Source organism: Rhinatrema bivittatum, chromosome 6 (assembly GCF_901001135.1).
Source record: "Rhinatrema bivittatum chromosome 6, aRhiBiv1.1, whole genome shotgun sequence".
NCBI classification, from domain to species: domain Eukaryota; kingdom Metazoa; phylum Chordata; class Amphibia; order Gymnophiona; family Rhinatrematidae; genus Rhinatrema; species Rhinatrema bivittatum.
In genome coordinates, this window is record NC_042620.1 from 4,149,876 (window position 1) to 4,166,390 (window position 16,515).

The 16,515-nt window shown below is 48.9% G+C and overlaps 1 protein-coding gene across 1 annotated transcript in view; it reads left to right on the forward strand.

Annotated features, from left to right (window-relative positions):
• The window catches only part of LOC115093354 (ankyrin repeat and zinc finger domain-containing protein 1-like), an 83,470-nt gene that overhangs the window by 20,174 nt on the left and 46,781 nt on the right, over positions 1-16,515 (forward strand). Inside the window, exons 5-9 of the mRNA XM_029604985.1 lie at positions 4,882-4,988; positions 5,331-5,484; positions 5,651-5,873; positions 6,273-6,371; positions 11,438-11,599. Of these exons, the coding sequence (XP_029460845.1) occupies positions 4,882-4,988; positions 5,331-5,484; positions 5,651-5,873; positions 6,273-6,371; positions 11,438-11,599 (745 nt within the window). The remainder of the gene's footprint in view (positions 1-4,881; positions 4,989-5,330; positions 5,485-5,650; positions 5,874-6,272; positions 6,372-11,437; positions 11,600-16,515) is intronic.

The following is a 16,515-nucleotide window of genomic DNA, read 5'->3' on the forward strand; positions in this document are numbered from 1 at the left end:
GTGACACGTGCCTGCTTATCCCAAACCAGGAACAACACCCCGGGAGAAGACATGGAACCAGCAGTATCATTCCTTGCGGACGCTGCCTCCGACCTAGTGCGTTCAGCGGCCAGAGTCGTGTCATCTGCGGTGGCGGCCAGAAGGCAACTCTGGCTCCGAAGCTGGTCGGCTGACACATCTTCCAAAATGCGCCTCACAAGGATGCCCTTCAAAGGATCCCTCCTGTTTGGCAGCAAACTAGAGAAATTAGCCGACAAATGAGGCGAGTCCCCAGTGCCGCGCCTGCCGGATGATAAAACGAAGAGAAACCAGCGACTCTTCCCCAGGTCCTCCAGGGGCAGAAGTTCACAGCGCTTCAATCCTTACAGGAGCAACTATCAAGCGCCCCGCCCTACGAGCAGGAACCAGTCCTTTCGGAACAAGCACAACAAGAGGGGTACCAGCTCGGGTACAGGCCCCAGCCACACCCCACAATGAGATTCAGCCGACCCGTCCAAGGGAAGAAGCCATAGGGGGCAGACTAGCCCTATTCTACCGCAGATGGGTCGAGATAACTTCGTACAAGTGGGTCCTAGCCATCATTCGGGAGGGGTACTACCTGGATTTTCTACGTACCCCTCTGGACAAGTTCGAGGAGTCACCCTGCCACGACCTCTTCAAGAAGGCGGCAGTGGAAGCTAAACTGTCCAGACTATTGGCCCTCGAGGCCATAACCACATTGCCTCCACAAGAAATAAATACTGGACATTATTCCATCTATTTTATCGTCCCCAAGAAAGAGGGAACATTCAGGCCCATCCTGGACCTCAAGTCGGTCAACTACCACCTGAGGATTCCCCGCTTCCGCACGGAAACCCTGCGATCAGCAATAAGGGCGATACAACCGGGAGAGTTTCTCACATACCTGGATCTTTCGGAAGCCTACCTACACATCCCAATTCATCAGGAACACCAGCGCTACCTACGCTTCAAAGTCCTGAACCGTCACTACCAGTTCCGGGTACTGCCTTTCGGGTTAGCCACAGCACCCTGGACGTTCACCTAGGTAATAGTAGTGGTGGTGGCAACACAGGAAGGAAGGAATCCTCGTCCACCCTTACCTAGACAACTGGCTGATCAGGGCAAAGTCACCGGAGGAAAGCCACCAAGCAACCAGCGGAGTCATAACTCTACTGGAGAGCCTAGGATGGGTGGTCAACACAACAAAAGCTCCCTACAGCCCTCACAGTCGCTGGAATACCTAGGAGTCCGATTCGACACCAAAGACGACAAGGTCAGCCTGACCCTACAAGGAGATTAAAACTGTGGAACCGGCTGCATACCTTGCTGAAAAATCCTAGTCCCACAGCATGGGATTACCTGCAAGTCCTCGGGCTGATGGCATCCACACTGGAAGTTGTGCCATGGGCGCGAGCCCACATGAGGCCCCTACAGCACTCATTTCTATCACGGTGGAGCCCACGGGCCCAGAACTACACCGTACGACTATCACTGCCGGGCAGAGTCCAGAACCAGCTATGGTGGTGGCTGCAGGCCAACCACATGAGCCGAGGATCAAGACTATCCTCTCCAATCTGGACCTTACTCACCACAGATGCCAGTCTACAAGGATGGGGAGCACACTGCGAGGAGTTAACCGCCCAAGGGCAGTGGAACGCAGAAGAAGCGGGATGGAACATCAATCGCCTAGAAGGGCGGGCAGTCAGACTAGCCTGTCTGCGGTTCGCTCACAGACTTCGAGACAAAGCGGTTAGAGTAATGTCAGACAATGCCACGACAGTGGCGTACCTCAACCAGCAGGGGGAACCAGAAGCCAACAGGTGTCCCTAGAACTAGACCCCCTGATGGCGTGGGCGGAAGCAAATCTCCAGGAGATCTCCGCCGTCCACTTTGCCGGGAAAGACAACATCACTGCGGACTTCCTCAGCAGGGAAAGTCTAGACCCAGGAGAATGGAGGCTGTCGTCTGCAGCTTCCAAAAATAGTGAATCGGTGGGGGACACCATAAATGGACCTTCTGGCAAACAGATCCAACGCCCAAGTGTCCAGAAACTTCAGCCGCAGGCAAGAACCGCAGTTCCAAGGGATTGATGCCCTGGTACAGACCTGGCCACCATGGACCCTATTGGGCGCAATCATTCACAAGATACAGCTACACAGGGGGCTAGTTCTTCTGGTGGCTCCAGATTGGCCAAGAAGACCCTGGTACGCAGACATGAGAAGGCTGCTGGCAGGGAACCCCCTATCCCTGCCTCCACACAGGGACCTACTACAACAAGGTCCGATCCTCCACGAGGACCCAGCTCAATTCTCTCTTACGGTCTGGCCATTGAGAGGGCCCATCTGAGAAAAAGCAGATACTCGGGGGCTGTAATCGACACCCTCCTCCAAGCACGCAAGTTCTCCACATCGTTAACGTACATAAGGATTTGGAGAGTATTTGAAGCCTGGTGCGAAGACCACAACATCAAGCCACGCTCATTTAAAGTTCCCGTTATCCTGGAATTCTTACAGAACGGACTATAGAAGGGACTGTCCTTCAACTCTATCAAGGTACAGGTGGCCGCATTGTCATGCTACAGCTTCAAGAGTGAGGGCGACAGCATAGCCTCTCACCCGGACGTGTCGTGCTTTCTAAAAGGAGTCAAACACATTCATCTGCCACTAAAGTGGCCGGTACCTCTGTGGAATCTCAATCTCGTTTTGGATTTCCTAGCGGGAACCGCCTTCAGACCCCTCCGAGGACTGTCCCCTCTGCCTGTTAACCTTAAAGACGGTGTTCTTGCTGGCAGTTTGTTCAGCCCGCCACATCTCGGAACTACTAGCACTGTCCTACCGGGAGCCATCCAACTACGCACGGTCCCGCCTTCCTCCCCAAAGTGGTCTCACACTTCCACCTTAACCAGACCATCTCGCTACCAACAACAGATGGCTTGAAGAATTCGGAAGAAGCCCGTAGTCTACGCCACCTCAACACCGGCAGACTCCTATCCAGATACCTGGAAATGTCAGAACCCGTACGAAAAACGGACCACCTTTTCATCCTTCACAGCGGAAAGAGACAAGGGGAAGCGGCCTCGCGGGCAACCATTGCCCGCTGGATCAAGGAAGTCATCAAGGCGGCCTACGTAGAAGCTGGCAAGCCACCACCTCTACAGGTCAAGGCCCATTCTACCAGAACCCAGGCAGTATCCTGGGCAGAAACTAGAATGCTGTCACCTACCGAGATCTGCAGGGCGGCGACATGGTCCTCCATCCATACCTTCTCCAGATTCTACCGTCTGGATGTTCAGGCTCGGGAGGATATGGCATTTGCAAGGACAATTTTAAGTGGGTCACGGGCAGCCTCCCACCCGGTTCAGGAGTAGCTTTTATACATCCCATTGGTCCTGAGTCCATCTGCTACATGCTAGGAAATGGAGAAATTACTTACCTGATAATTTCGTTTTCCTTAGTGTAGACAGATGGACTCAGCATCCCACCCTTGGCTGCCGTAATGCATGGACTTTCAAATGATTCAAGGGTAAGCCACGTTTTCATTTGCCTAGGGCATCCATCCTGCCGGGTGTTGACGCTTTCCGGTTGAGTTCACTGGCGGTCTCCAGCTATCGTCAATCAACCAGTCCAAGTTAATCAAGTTGTAACATTTAACTAAGTTATGAAGTTATTCAAGTTAATCAAATTATTAAGTTAATCAGTCAGTCACACACATATCCACAATGCTTTTCAAGGAGAATACTGAAGAGCTGCACTTCCTGCAGGGGTATATGTACTAGGGGCTGATGTCAGATTGAAATCTGCTCCGTCTCCCATCTGCTATCAGGAGCACACTATACCCACTGGTCCTGAGTCCATCTGTCTACACTAAGGAAAACGAAATTATCAGGTAAGTAATTTCTCCATTAATCGCCTAACTCTAGTAGGCCTAGGCGATGTACAGAATATACATACATAATAAAAACAAAAATTGATAAAATACAGACAAATTTTAGTTTCACAGAAACTAAAAGACAAAATACCATATATTGGTAGTAAATAAGTATCATAATAAGACAAATATTCTATCCTTCAGCAATTGATGTTCACAAAAAATCAGAACATAGAGTAACTACAGGAAGGGTTATTTTTTCCTAATATGCATCATCTTGCACTTATCCATATTAAATTTCATCTGCCATTTAGATGCCCAATCTTTGTGTTTAAAAGTATATAGTCGGTGAAGGCAGTCCACAGAAAGATCTATTAAAATGTAAAATCTGCACAAAAACACAGGGATGGTCATCTTGATCCTCAAGAACCTCAAGCCTAGTTTTCAAGAGCTCCATAATGATTATGCATGAGATAGGTTTGTATTCACTGCCTTCATTGTATGCAAATATTTCTCATGCATAGTCATTATGGAGAACCTAAAATCCAGGCCTGACTGTGGCTCTTGAGAGCCGGAGTTGTTCACCCTGCCCTATGAGATAAGTATCTAGATATGTCAGCCCTAATGGAGAGGGGGTGTGCGATTGAGCTATAAACGTTTGGCCCTGGACCTCTTGTTCTGGAACTTCCTGGTAGACTGAGAAGTGATATTAGGAAATATTTTTTCAAAGAAATGACGACAGAATCATGAAATGGCCTCCCAGCAGATGTGGTGGAGGCAGGAACAGAATTTATGAAATCCTAGATTAAGCGTAGAGCCTTCAGAAGTGAGGGACAGAGAAAAAGATCCGTACAGTGCTACGTATGCCTAGTAGCACTGTATAAGCATTTAGTGTGTATCATGTTACTAGCAGAGGAATGGAAAATCCCTTAAGGTCTATACCTGCTGATGCTGGAGGAAGCAGCAGTGTGGGAGGGGAGGGAGACTTGACTGACTGTTTCCCCTCTGCTTAAGGGGACGGAGCTGGAGCTGGTGGAGTCTCTGAGGGGTCTGCACAGTGAAAGCTGCTGGGTGATCCTCATGGCAGGAGGTGGTCACTTCGCCGGAGCAGTCTTCAAAGGGTAAGGAGAAGCATTTCAATACCGGCAGGGTGGCGAGGGGATTCAGGTAGGGACTTGTGATAGGGAGTCCCTGCAGTTTCCATCTCCAGCAGTGGGAGAAGGTATTTGAGGTGAGAGAGGCAGGGAGGAAGGGTCTTCCTGCTGGAGGGGAGCATGAGTGTGGGGTTGGCTGCTGTCAAGATGGGAGGTTTTTGGTGGGGAAGGGGATGCTCTCTAGCAGCTCCTGGCAGCAAAGGTGGCTGTTGCAGAAATGGGAGTGGGATGTCTGCAATGGAAGAGGCTCCCCAAGGCTGAGGTTAAGGTTCTTACTGTTTAGAATCTTGTGTTTTGATCCCTGGGAAGGACTGAAGTGCTGAGACACAAAACTTTCCATCGATACACTGTCCGAGCCAAGAGGGGGACATCACAAGGCCTGCATGACAGCCAGAGCCATAGCAGCATGCCCAGGTCTGCAGGAGCCTCTCTGCGACGCTATAATGAGGTGGCTCTAGTCAAGGTGAGTGCTCGGCTGGAGGCCTCAGACCACACTGGGGTCTGAGGCTTCCTGAGGTTTCCTGCCCATGCACAAGGGCATGGGCAGGAAACTATGCTTTACTGTAACGTGGGGTTCTGTAGGCACAGTGCCAGCTCTGACCTCTTCCCTCCTCTTTGTCTTTGTGCAGGATATCCAAGGCTTGCTGGAGACCTGGGCCCAGCACCTACAGGATGCTCATGCCATCTTCCTGCGGGCTGCCGGTCAAAGCAGAGCTGTCTTTTATGGAAGGAAAAACAGCCCATTGCAGAAGAGTGATCCTCGTGTCTGGAGCATTCCCTTCGCCACACGCAGGGCCACGTTCAAAGAGGTCAAACGTGTCCATGCTGTACTCTCTGTGCTGAATGTATATGGTGAGGTTCCCACATGCTGCATCATGGCTAGATGGGGAGGCCCACTCTCTCCCCAAATGACCCACATTCCCTATGATTGGCGGCGGGGGGGGGGTGAGCTCGCCGCCTCCTGAAGTGGCTCTGTAATACAGCAAATAGAGTGAGTGGAAAACTGTAAATCCTCAGGGGACAGGGATGCATTTCCAGCACCTGAATGTAATCCGCTCTGAAGTGACTGACCATTCACTAAAGGCAGAACGTAAATAAAAATGAAACGTTCCCTGTACGTACCAGGATCAGTCCAGACTGCTGGGTTATGCCTCCCCTCCAGCAGATGGAGTCTGGACTGATCCTTGGTACTACAGGAACGAAAATTATCAGGTAAGAAACATAATTTTCCTTTCTTTTTTTTTTTTCCAGGGAAGGACACAGATGTCACAGATATGAGTTCCCCCAAAAAAGTCTGGAAAAAGGTGAAAACCATCACCCTGAAAAAACCCCTTATGCCAGATGAAGGCGGTGAGTTGTACACCCACCTTACCCTCGTCGCTCCAAGAAACAGAGAGGTCTATATTCAAAGGCTTTGTGTGGCCCACCTTTTGGAGTTGGCTGGGTAAAAGCCGAGATCTGAATATTTCTCTTCAGAGTGGATTCGTTTTGTGCACATAAAATTTATACGGTTGAAGTGAAGAGCTGTTCTGGAGAGTGGTGCATGCAGATATCAAGTGCTGTCCAGCTCAGGTCACTACACCTTAAGTGTAGTGTCCTTCATTTCTGGGGAAAGGTCTGTGCGCAGCTTTATCAGGGTCTGTTCAGTTAACTTAATGGCTCATTCTACTTTGACATGCAGGGCTGAAGAAGACGTGACATGTAGGCCACATCCCCTTCTCGCCAGCTCAGTAAAGTTTTACTTTGGAGCATGCATGGGAATTTCCACATTTGCACTGCTCTGTGAGCCCCTCTATGCCGAGTCAAGCAGAAGCTCCTCGGGTGGGGCTCCCTTGCCTATGGTGCCAGACTCTGGATCTGCCTCAGCCCAGATGTCGAACAAGGTGTAGGAGCCCGCACGCTCTGGGGCGCACTTCCGAGCCTCTTCTCTCTTCAAATGGGGCTCGTCTGCACCGAAGAAAAAAACGCCGTTTGGTTCCTTCAGGGTCAGATATGTGTGAGCTCTGAGAGCTGTCGACACACCACTCCCTGGTGCTATCAACGCAGAAGCCCAAGTGCAACTGATTCCAATGCTGGTTGTGACCTACAATGCGATAGGTCCCAGCAGAGACTTTTCACAGCTGCTTTTTTTTTTTTTTTTGTATGCCTTAGTGTTTGGGTACTTGCCAGGTTCTTGTGGCCTGGTTTTGGCCTCTGTTGGAAACAGGATGCTGGGCTTGATGGACCCTTGGTCTGACCCAGTATGGCAGGTTCTTATGTTCTTGTTCTTATGCCTATCTCTGTATTACTTCCTGCTCCTCTTTCCAGATCTCAGGCCTTCCAGGGCCCCTTCAGTGCCATCTGCCTGAAACACTCATCGCGGTCCTTCCTACTACATTTGGAAACTTTGGTCCCTATCTGCTCTATTGTGACTTTGGTCTTGTGTTGTGCGCAGAGGTCATAGAGAAACAGATATACTGCAAAGGGTTAAATTGCTTGACACAGGGACAGGAATGTGTTTAAAAAATCCTTGATCACAGAGAACAAAAGTCTAGAAAAGTGAGGACTTCCAGTGTAAGCTTTGTGACTGCATGGTGTTAAGTGGTAGTGCCATTGGAAGCAGCTTAACTGTGCTGCTTCAATAATACAAACCAATTTAACTTTATTTAATATTAAAAGCCAATCATATGAGACCTCTGGGAGACACAAAGTGGGAGCTTTTTGTTTTTTAAAGCTCTCCCTGCGTGTCTCAGCGTTTGTCAGTGAGTGCTGACGTTTCATAGGTAAAACATACAATGATCCCTACAAGGACTGCATAGAGCAGGGGTCAGGAACCTTTTTGACTGAGAGAGCCATAAACGCCACATATTTTAAAATGTAATTCCATGAGAGCCATACAATATGTTTAAAACTAAATACAAGTAAATGTGTGCATTTTATGTAAGATCACACTTTTAAAGTACAATAAGTCTCTGAAAATATTACACCAGGCCTTAAGACACCAATACATCTCCTATTAGGAAAACGGACCAAGTCAGGCTGCTATAGAGTCCTACACAGAAACTACACGCCAGCAGAAAACCTCACCTGAATCACGTGCTGTCCCTCACCTAACATAGAATAAAGAGACCAAAACGAATAACTAGAAGCATGCAGAAAAAACTGAATTGGAAACTGCAACAAGCCAGAGTCTCTGTATGCAGTGTAACAAAGGAAAAAAAGAAACATCACCCATCCTTATAAAACAAATCAAGAAATATAAAATCATCAGCAGTAAAACTGTGCTAACAAAAAGAACATATTTCGAAACAGCTGATGAGTGGAATATCCAATAATTAAAAACTCATATAAAACATTTCCAGATACCAACAAAATATTTCAAAATAGCAGACACAAAGACCCAGTAATGAAAAATAATAAGGATACAAAAATTTTTTTGCTCTGCATACCTGGGAACGTTTGATATCCAGGTGTCCTGAGATTGTTCTGAATTAGCAGGAGGTGGGGTGGTTTGCTTGGAACTTTCTCCTCTCTCAGTCACATACCAGCGCTCTCTCTCACACTGGCTCTCAATGACACACCTATACACACATGCTCTCAGTACTCACATATACACATGTTTTTTCTCTCTCACTTATACAGGCTCTTAATTACACATTTACACACATGCTGTCTATCTTTTCACGCTTACACACACACACACAGGCTTTCAATCACATAAATACATGCTGTCTTTTTCTCTCACACACAGACTCTCATTCACATGCTTACAAACATGTCCTCTCTTTCTCTCATTTACACACAGGCTCTCAATCACATACTCACATGCTCCCTCACCTAAATCAGCTCTCAATCACACACAGACACACATGGTCTCTCTCTCTCATTTAAACACAGGCTCTCAATCACATACACACATGCTCCATCACCTAAACCAGGTCTCAATCACACACAGACACACATGATCTCTCTCTTACTTATACACACAGACTCTTAATCATACATACACATGATTTCTCTCACACACAAAGGATCTCAATCATACACACATACTCTTTCACCCAAACAGGTTTTCAATCACAAACTTACACATACAGGTTCTCAATGGTAAACTTGCATTCATGCTCTCTCTCTCTCACAGGCAGGCTCTCAATCACAGACATACTCTCTTTCACATGTACAGGCTGTCAATCATTCACATACATGCAATCTCTCTCACACACACACACAGGCCCCCCCCCCAGCTCTCAATCATTCACATACATGCATCTCTCTCTCACACACACACACACACACACACACACACGGCCCCCCCCCCCCGCCTGCGCGGCAAGAAGAGGCCACGCTAGTGCGCTCGGCATCGGCCCGAAGAAAAGAAGACTGCAGCGCGGCTCGGAGGAAAATGAAGAGGTTCAACCGCGGCCGATGGGACTCCGCCTCCGCGAGGGCTGAAAATGAAGAGGTTAGCGTTGGGAGGAGGCTGCTGCTGCTACGAGTTCCTGGGGTGGGGGTGGGGGGGAGAGAGAGTGATTGAGCGAGTGCTCGCTAACAACATAATACATACATATAACTTAGAACCGTATTTAACATTCAAAACGTAGAACCTTATTTAACATATTAATTGAAAATTTATATGAATAAGATATTCCTTAAGAAGAGCTAGTGCTAGTAGCACTAGTAGGCAGACTTAGGGAATAGCCACTGCTATTAATTGCATCAGTAGCATGGGATCTTCTTAGTGTTTGGGTAATTGCCAGGTTCTTGTGGCCTGGTTTTTGGCCTCTGTTGGAAACAGGATGCTAGGCTTGATGGACCCTTGGTCTGACATAAGAACATAAGAAATTGCCATGCTGGGACAGACCAAGGGTCCATCAAGCCCAGCATCCTGTTTCCAACAGTGGCCAATCCAGGCCACAAGAACCTGGCAAGTATCCAAACACTAAGAAGATCCCATGCTACTGATGCAATTAATAGCAGTGGCTATTCCCTAAGTCTGCCTACTGCCTACTAGTGCTACTAGCACTAGCTCTTCTTAAGGAATATCTTACTCATATAAATTTTCAATTAATATGTTAAATAAGGTTCTACGTTTTGAATGTTAAATACGGTTCTAAGTTATATGTATGTATTATGTTGTTATCCTGTAAACCGGAGTGAAGGCAAAACGCTATACTTCGGTATATAAAAAAATCCAAATAAATAAATAAATAAGTCAACTTGATTAATAGCCGTTAATGCATATTTAGGTCCTTAAGTCTCATATTACGGGGCTTTGGGGGCAGATTCTGCACCATTTTGGTAGCCTTTCTCTGGATCACCCCTACTCTGTATCTCTTTTGAAGGTACGATGTATCCTGTTTTCCCTTGCTATACACAAACAATCTTCATAAAATGCCTCAACCTTAATGGCTGCCCGAGACATACCCTCATCACCCCAATTACTTCAACTCCTGTAGTTCACTGATGTGGTTCCTGCCAGGTCATTTGTCAAGTGGCCTAGGACATCAATCTCACCTTCACTTCTTTCTACTCTACTTTGTATCCCACTTGCTACCCTTAACCAAAAAGCCTGATACACTTCTGATTCAACTCCAACATTGCTATCTACTTCATTGGCAGGGGGTGAAAGGAAATTGGACCAACAAGAGCCCTGAGTAACTGATAAATATGGAAAACTGGCAACTATGGGAGCTTGCTGGGCAGAGTGGATGGGCAATTAGATCTTTTCTGCCAGCATTTCTAAGTTTCTATGTATGTTCCAATGTTTCCAGTGGACTTTTAACCTTCATATTCTCTCCCTTGTATATAATCCTCGACATAGAAGTCCTCTATATAAACCTGTGTATATACCTCCTCTGTTCTACAACCGCTGTATAAAAAATCCAACATATATTGAAACCAGCACTTGAACTAACCCCTTCCTCCCTCTAAGTAACCAACTAAATATGGCCCTTGGCGACCTTGGGCAGGTCACTTTACCCTCCAGTGCCTCAGGTACAAAAAACTTAGATTGTAAGCTCTCTGGGGATAGGGAAATACCTACAGTACCTGAATGTAAACCAATGTGATATCTCAGATCGAATGTCGGTATATAAAACATTATAAATAAATAATCTCTCCATCTGATAGTACTCGGAAGAAATTTTGGCGTTTTCTGGGATCCTCTGACACTACACATCAGTTCTTTTTTAGCTCTCATGGGGGGCAAATACAGATGATGAATCTTTATAGCTTCTGACCCCCACTCATAAAGGGATAGAGTGATGGATAGCGGCCTGACTCACTGTACGATCGTGCATGGTGTTGGGAGGTTCTAGCGGTCCCATCTTTGAAGGGACCAGGCTGAATGGGGTCTTGGTGCTTGGGGTGAGCCCTGGTTACCACAGTGTTAGGAGCTGAAGTGCTGCTGATGCTCTGCATTTTTCTCTTCCTCACAGGGAGTTCTGAGAAATCTGAGGAAGAGGAAGAGTTGGGCCCAGCAGTGGAGCTGGTAATGGAGGAGGAATGTCTGAAAACGCTGCATCTCCAGGAGTTTGAGGTCTTTCCCAAACGGAATCGGAAAAAGAAGAAAAAGAAAGATGGAAAGAACCCCAGCGGAGGTAAAAGGAGACCCTAGAGAGGGAGCAGTGCTAGTAAAAGGTTACAATAACTAAACGCCTCACTCTTGATTTTTTTGGTCTTGTAGCTTCCTCCAAATGCTTTAGGTTTCCAGCTCAATCGGAAGCAGCCTCTGTTGGGTTCCGATGCCCTGAACTGTCATTTACAGCCACCCAATATTTCCCCATCACTGCAGGGACAGTTCTCAGGCACGACCTTGTGCATGTCTTTAAGGAAAGAGCAGAAAGATTCCAAGTTCCCTGTAACTACCCGGATCAGTCCAGACTCCAGGGTTGTGCCTCCCTTCCAGCACATGGAGACAGAGTTTTACTGACACTGCTACTTAACCACACGTGCTACCTGCAGTTTCTCAGTATTTCTCAGATCTCCAGCAGATGGTAAATGGATGCAAACCTGCAGTTCCCTGTACGTACCCGGATCAGTCCAGACAGTAGGTTGAGCCTCCTGTCCAGCAGATGGAGACAGAGAGAAACTCAAAGGGTATCCTATATCAGGAGAGTGCTCCCCCTGTGTCCCTTCAGTATTTCTCTGTCTCCAGCAGATGTAGCAGTTTTGGTTTGAGGAAGTTTTTTTTTTCTTCCTCCTTTCTCTGCTTTAGGATCAAGCAAGTACTAGTTTAATTCTCAATATTTAAAAAAAAAGGGAAAGACATATTCTGAAGCAGTTTGTTCTGCTTCTAGCTCTTGATTGGGACTAGAGGGGACCTGTCCCCTTGATTGAATCAGCCTAGGACCCATTTTCCCAGTGACAGCTTACCTGGCTGGGATGATACTGATGGTCCAGTCCCTCCCCCCTTGGGTCTCCTGTGTTCAGAGATGTGCATTCCTCTGCCCCTTTAAGCTATTGTAAAAAAAAAAAAACAAACAAACCCCAAACAGCAGTAAGAGCATTTTATATCCTTTCAGTACCTTGCACAAGGACCAGCAGCCCCTGCAGCTTGGGGGAAAGGAACGGTGAGCTGATTTCTCTTCTCCCGCTCCCGGCAGCCAGGCATAAGAGGATTTAACTTTTTTCTAGGTAACTCCTCACCCCCCCCCCCCCCCAATGCCTCGGTCGCCATTTTGTCTAGCATGTGGGGAGCCGGCGTGGGGATGTGCTCGAATTGTTTGATCAGTGGGGAAGGGCCCTCCTCTATACCGACGAACTCGGCTATGCTTAAGAAATCAACTGCTTCAGTTCATGCCGGCAAACTCACTGCTAGGCAGGCCCCGCCCCCGAAAACCGCGGGAATGGCAGCCATTTTGATTGCAGAGCTCCAGCCTATTTCTTTGCCAGATGGGGCAAGGGTTTCTTTAAATCTTCAATCTCCACCAGATTTAAGCCCTGTGGACTCTCCGGATGTGGTTCCTGATCCTCATGATGATGATTCTCCTCCTCCAATGCTAGGGAAAACCCCCTCCCATTTCACATCTGATTTTGTAATTTTAATGCATAAAGCTTGTCACTAGTTGACTGCAACAGGATGATCCCCCCCCCCCAAAGACCCCCCCTCCCCTGCAGGCTCCTTTAGGCCCTCCTCCTGCAAAGGTGTCTAGGGTGTCTCCTGACCAGGCACCTAAGCTGCCGGATTCTCAGGGGTCCAATCTGGTTCGGACTATCCCAGGGGTACAAAACCCATCGGATCCCACTACCCCTCCTCAGCTTCCGGATCCGGATGCAGATTCTATGTCTCTGAATCCCCCGGTAGAAGGCGAAGACCCTTGTGTCCTGTGCTTATTCCAGCGGGAGGAGCTGGACCTGGTTATACCTTTGTTCTAGCTGAATTGGGCATAGATGCCCCTCCGGAAGACGCCACGAGTACCCCGGTTTCCAGTAATGTGGACCTTGACTTGGCAGAACTGAGAGCCCCTCCACGTACCTTCCCTTTTCATCCTATGTTAATGCAATTACTGCTCCATGAATGGGAAGCTCCGGGTTACAGGTGGGCAGAGCAATGGACAAGCTCTATCCCCTCCCAGACCAATGCCTCGAGATGCTCAAAGTTCCTAAGGTGGATGCTTCAGTGTCTGCTGTAACAAAGAGAACCACCATCCCGGTGGTGGGAGAGACTGCTTTGAAGGACCTTCAGGATCGAAAGTTGGAGGTACATCTCAAGAGGATTTTTGAAGTCCTAGCGCTCTGTGTTCGGGCGACAGTCTGTAGCAGTCTCATGCAGCGGGCAAGCCTCAGGGTGGGTTCAACAACTACTCAGCACCCAGGACCTCCCGTCTGCAGAGGCGGAACAGGCGGAGAGGCTGGAAGCCATGGTTGCATATGGGGTGGACGCCCTCTTTGATCTCAGGGTGCAGGCTAGAGCCATGGTTTCTGCAGTGTCGGCCAGATGGCTCCTCTGGCTGCGGAATTGGGCAGCAGACTCCTCTTCTAAATCGCAGTTGGGCACTCTCCCCTTCAAGGGTAAGTTGCTTTTTTGGTGAGGACCTGGAACAGCTTATTAAATCCTCGGGAGTCAACAAGGTTCATAAGCTGCCAGAGGACCGCCCTAAACAGTCCAAGTTCTTTTTCCCTTCGCGCTCACGTTTCAGGGGGCAGCGCAGATACAAGCCGTGGGGGCCATCCCAAAGACAGACCTCCACTAGATCGCAATCATGGTCTCATTCCTTTCGTGGACGACACCCATTCCGGGATAGCCACCCTCAAGGATAAGCCACGAAGTCCTCCCAATGAGATGCAGCCGGCCCATTTCTCCATTCCCAACTTAGGTGGATGTCTGTCCCTGTTTCAAGAGGAATGGGTCAAAATTACATCGGATCAGTGGGTCCTCGAGGTAATCGAAAGAAGCTATGCTTTGGAATTTGCTCGAGATCTCCCAGACCACTACTTAATCTCTCCCTGCAGGAGTCGGAAGCATCCAGTGGTGTGCCAGACTCTAGACAGGCTTCAAGAGCTCGGCACCATAGTCCAGGGCCCCCTGGAGGAATAGGGATCCAGCCAGTATTCCATCTACTTCGTTGTCCCCAAAAAGGACGGCTCTTTTCAACCGATCCTGGACCTCAAGAGAGTCAACAAAGGCGCTCAAGGTTCCCCATTTTCGGATGGAGACCCTGAGGGCGGTCATAGTGGCAGTTCGCTCAGGTGAATTCCTTGCCTCTCTCGACTTGATGGAGGCCTATCTTCACATCCTGATCCATCAGGAACACCAGAAGTATCTTTGTTTCAACATCCTGGGATGGCACTACCAGTTCCAAGCACTCCCATTCGGTCTCACCACCATTCCTCGCACATTCACCAAAGTTATGGTGGTAGTGGCGGCCTTCCTCCGCCAGGAGGGAGTCCTAGTCCATCCTTACTTGGACGACTGGCTCATTTGGGCAAAGTCGGAGAAGCTCTGCTCAACAGCTGTCAACAGGGTCTTGTCTCTCCTCTCCTCCCTTGGGTGGATAGTCAATTTCTTCAAGAGCAACCTCAAGCCCTCTCAGGTCCTGGAATTCCTCGGAGCTCGCTTCGGCACCCGCGTGGGAAAAGTGTTGCTGCCCGGGCGCTCAAGCTCATGGATCAGGTACAACATCTGTTATCTCTCTCTGTGCCCACGGCCTGGGACTACCTCCTGGTCCTGGGCTCTATGGCTTCAACTATAGATTTGGTTCCTTGGGCTTTTACGCATATGCGTACTCTGCAGAAAGCTTTGCTGTCCTGCTGGAAGCCTGTTTCGGAGGAGTTTCAGACACCCCTACCGCTCTCTGACTCTATCATCGCCAGCATGCAGTGGTGGCTCTCTCTCGCTCACCTGTTGAAGGGGATGCCCCAGTAGATTATTGTTAGACGGATGCCAACCTTTCCGGCTGGGGAGAGGTGTGTCAGAATCAGTCTACCCAGTGACAATGGTCCCCAGTCCAAGCCCGATGGCACATCAATTGTCTGGAGGCCCGAGCAGTATGTATGGCACTCGACCATCCTGCCCTTGATTTGTCGCAAAGCGGTACAAGTCCTTTCCGACAATGCCACCACAGTAGCTTACATCAATCGCCAGGGAGGCACCAGGAGTCGTCTGGGGGCCCGGAAGCCAGCAAGCTGTTCTCTTGGGCAAAGCGCCATCTGGATCAACTGGCTGCCTCCCACATTGCAGGGAAGGAGAATGTTCAGGCCAACTTCCTAAGTCGTCAGCACCTAGACCCCGGAAAGTGGGAATTGTCCAAAGAGGCGATGGATCTGGATGTGCGCAAGTGGGGAGCCCCCCGCTCAGACCTGATGGCCACCCTAAAGAATGCGAAGGCTCCCAGATTCTTTAGCCGCAGACAGGAGCACTGCTCGGAAGGGGTGGATGCCCTGATCCTACCCTGGCCTCATGACATTCACCTCTACATGTTACCACCCCGGCCTCTGGTGGGAAAGGTGCTCAGAAGAATAGAGCTTCACTTGGGGGCGGTCATTCTCATAGCGCCAGAATGGCCCCGGAGACCATGGTTCGTGGACCTGGTGAACCTCTAAACAGACGGTCCTCTTTGCCTCGGTCACCTCCCAAACCTCCTGCGGTAGGGTCCCATATTTTTCGATCAGGCAGATCGCTTTTGTCTAGTGGCCTGGCTTTTGTGAGACGCAGGCTGAAGAAGAGGGGTTATAAAGAGGAGGCTTTTTCCACTTTGTTGCATGCGCGTAAGACCAACATCTCTTGCTTATGTTCGGGTATGGAGAATGTTTGAGACGATGTGTGCTGACTCAGGAGTACCGGCACGTAAGGCCACAGTGTCCCAGGTCCTATCTTTCCTACAGTACGGCTTCTCCAAGGGTTTGTCTTTCAATTCCCTGCGGGTGCAAGTTTCGGCTCTCGGTTCCCTCTTAGGGCGGGTTGATGGTTATGCCGTGGTGGCCCACCCGGATATCGTGCAGTTCCTCAAGGGGGCTAAGCATTTGAACCCGCCTGTCCAGGCTACTTGTCTGTCGTGGAGCCTTAATCTGGTAC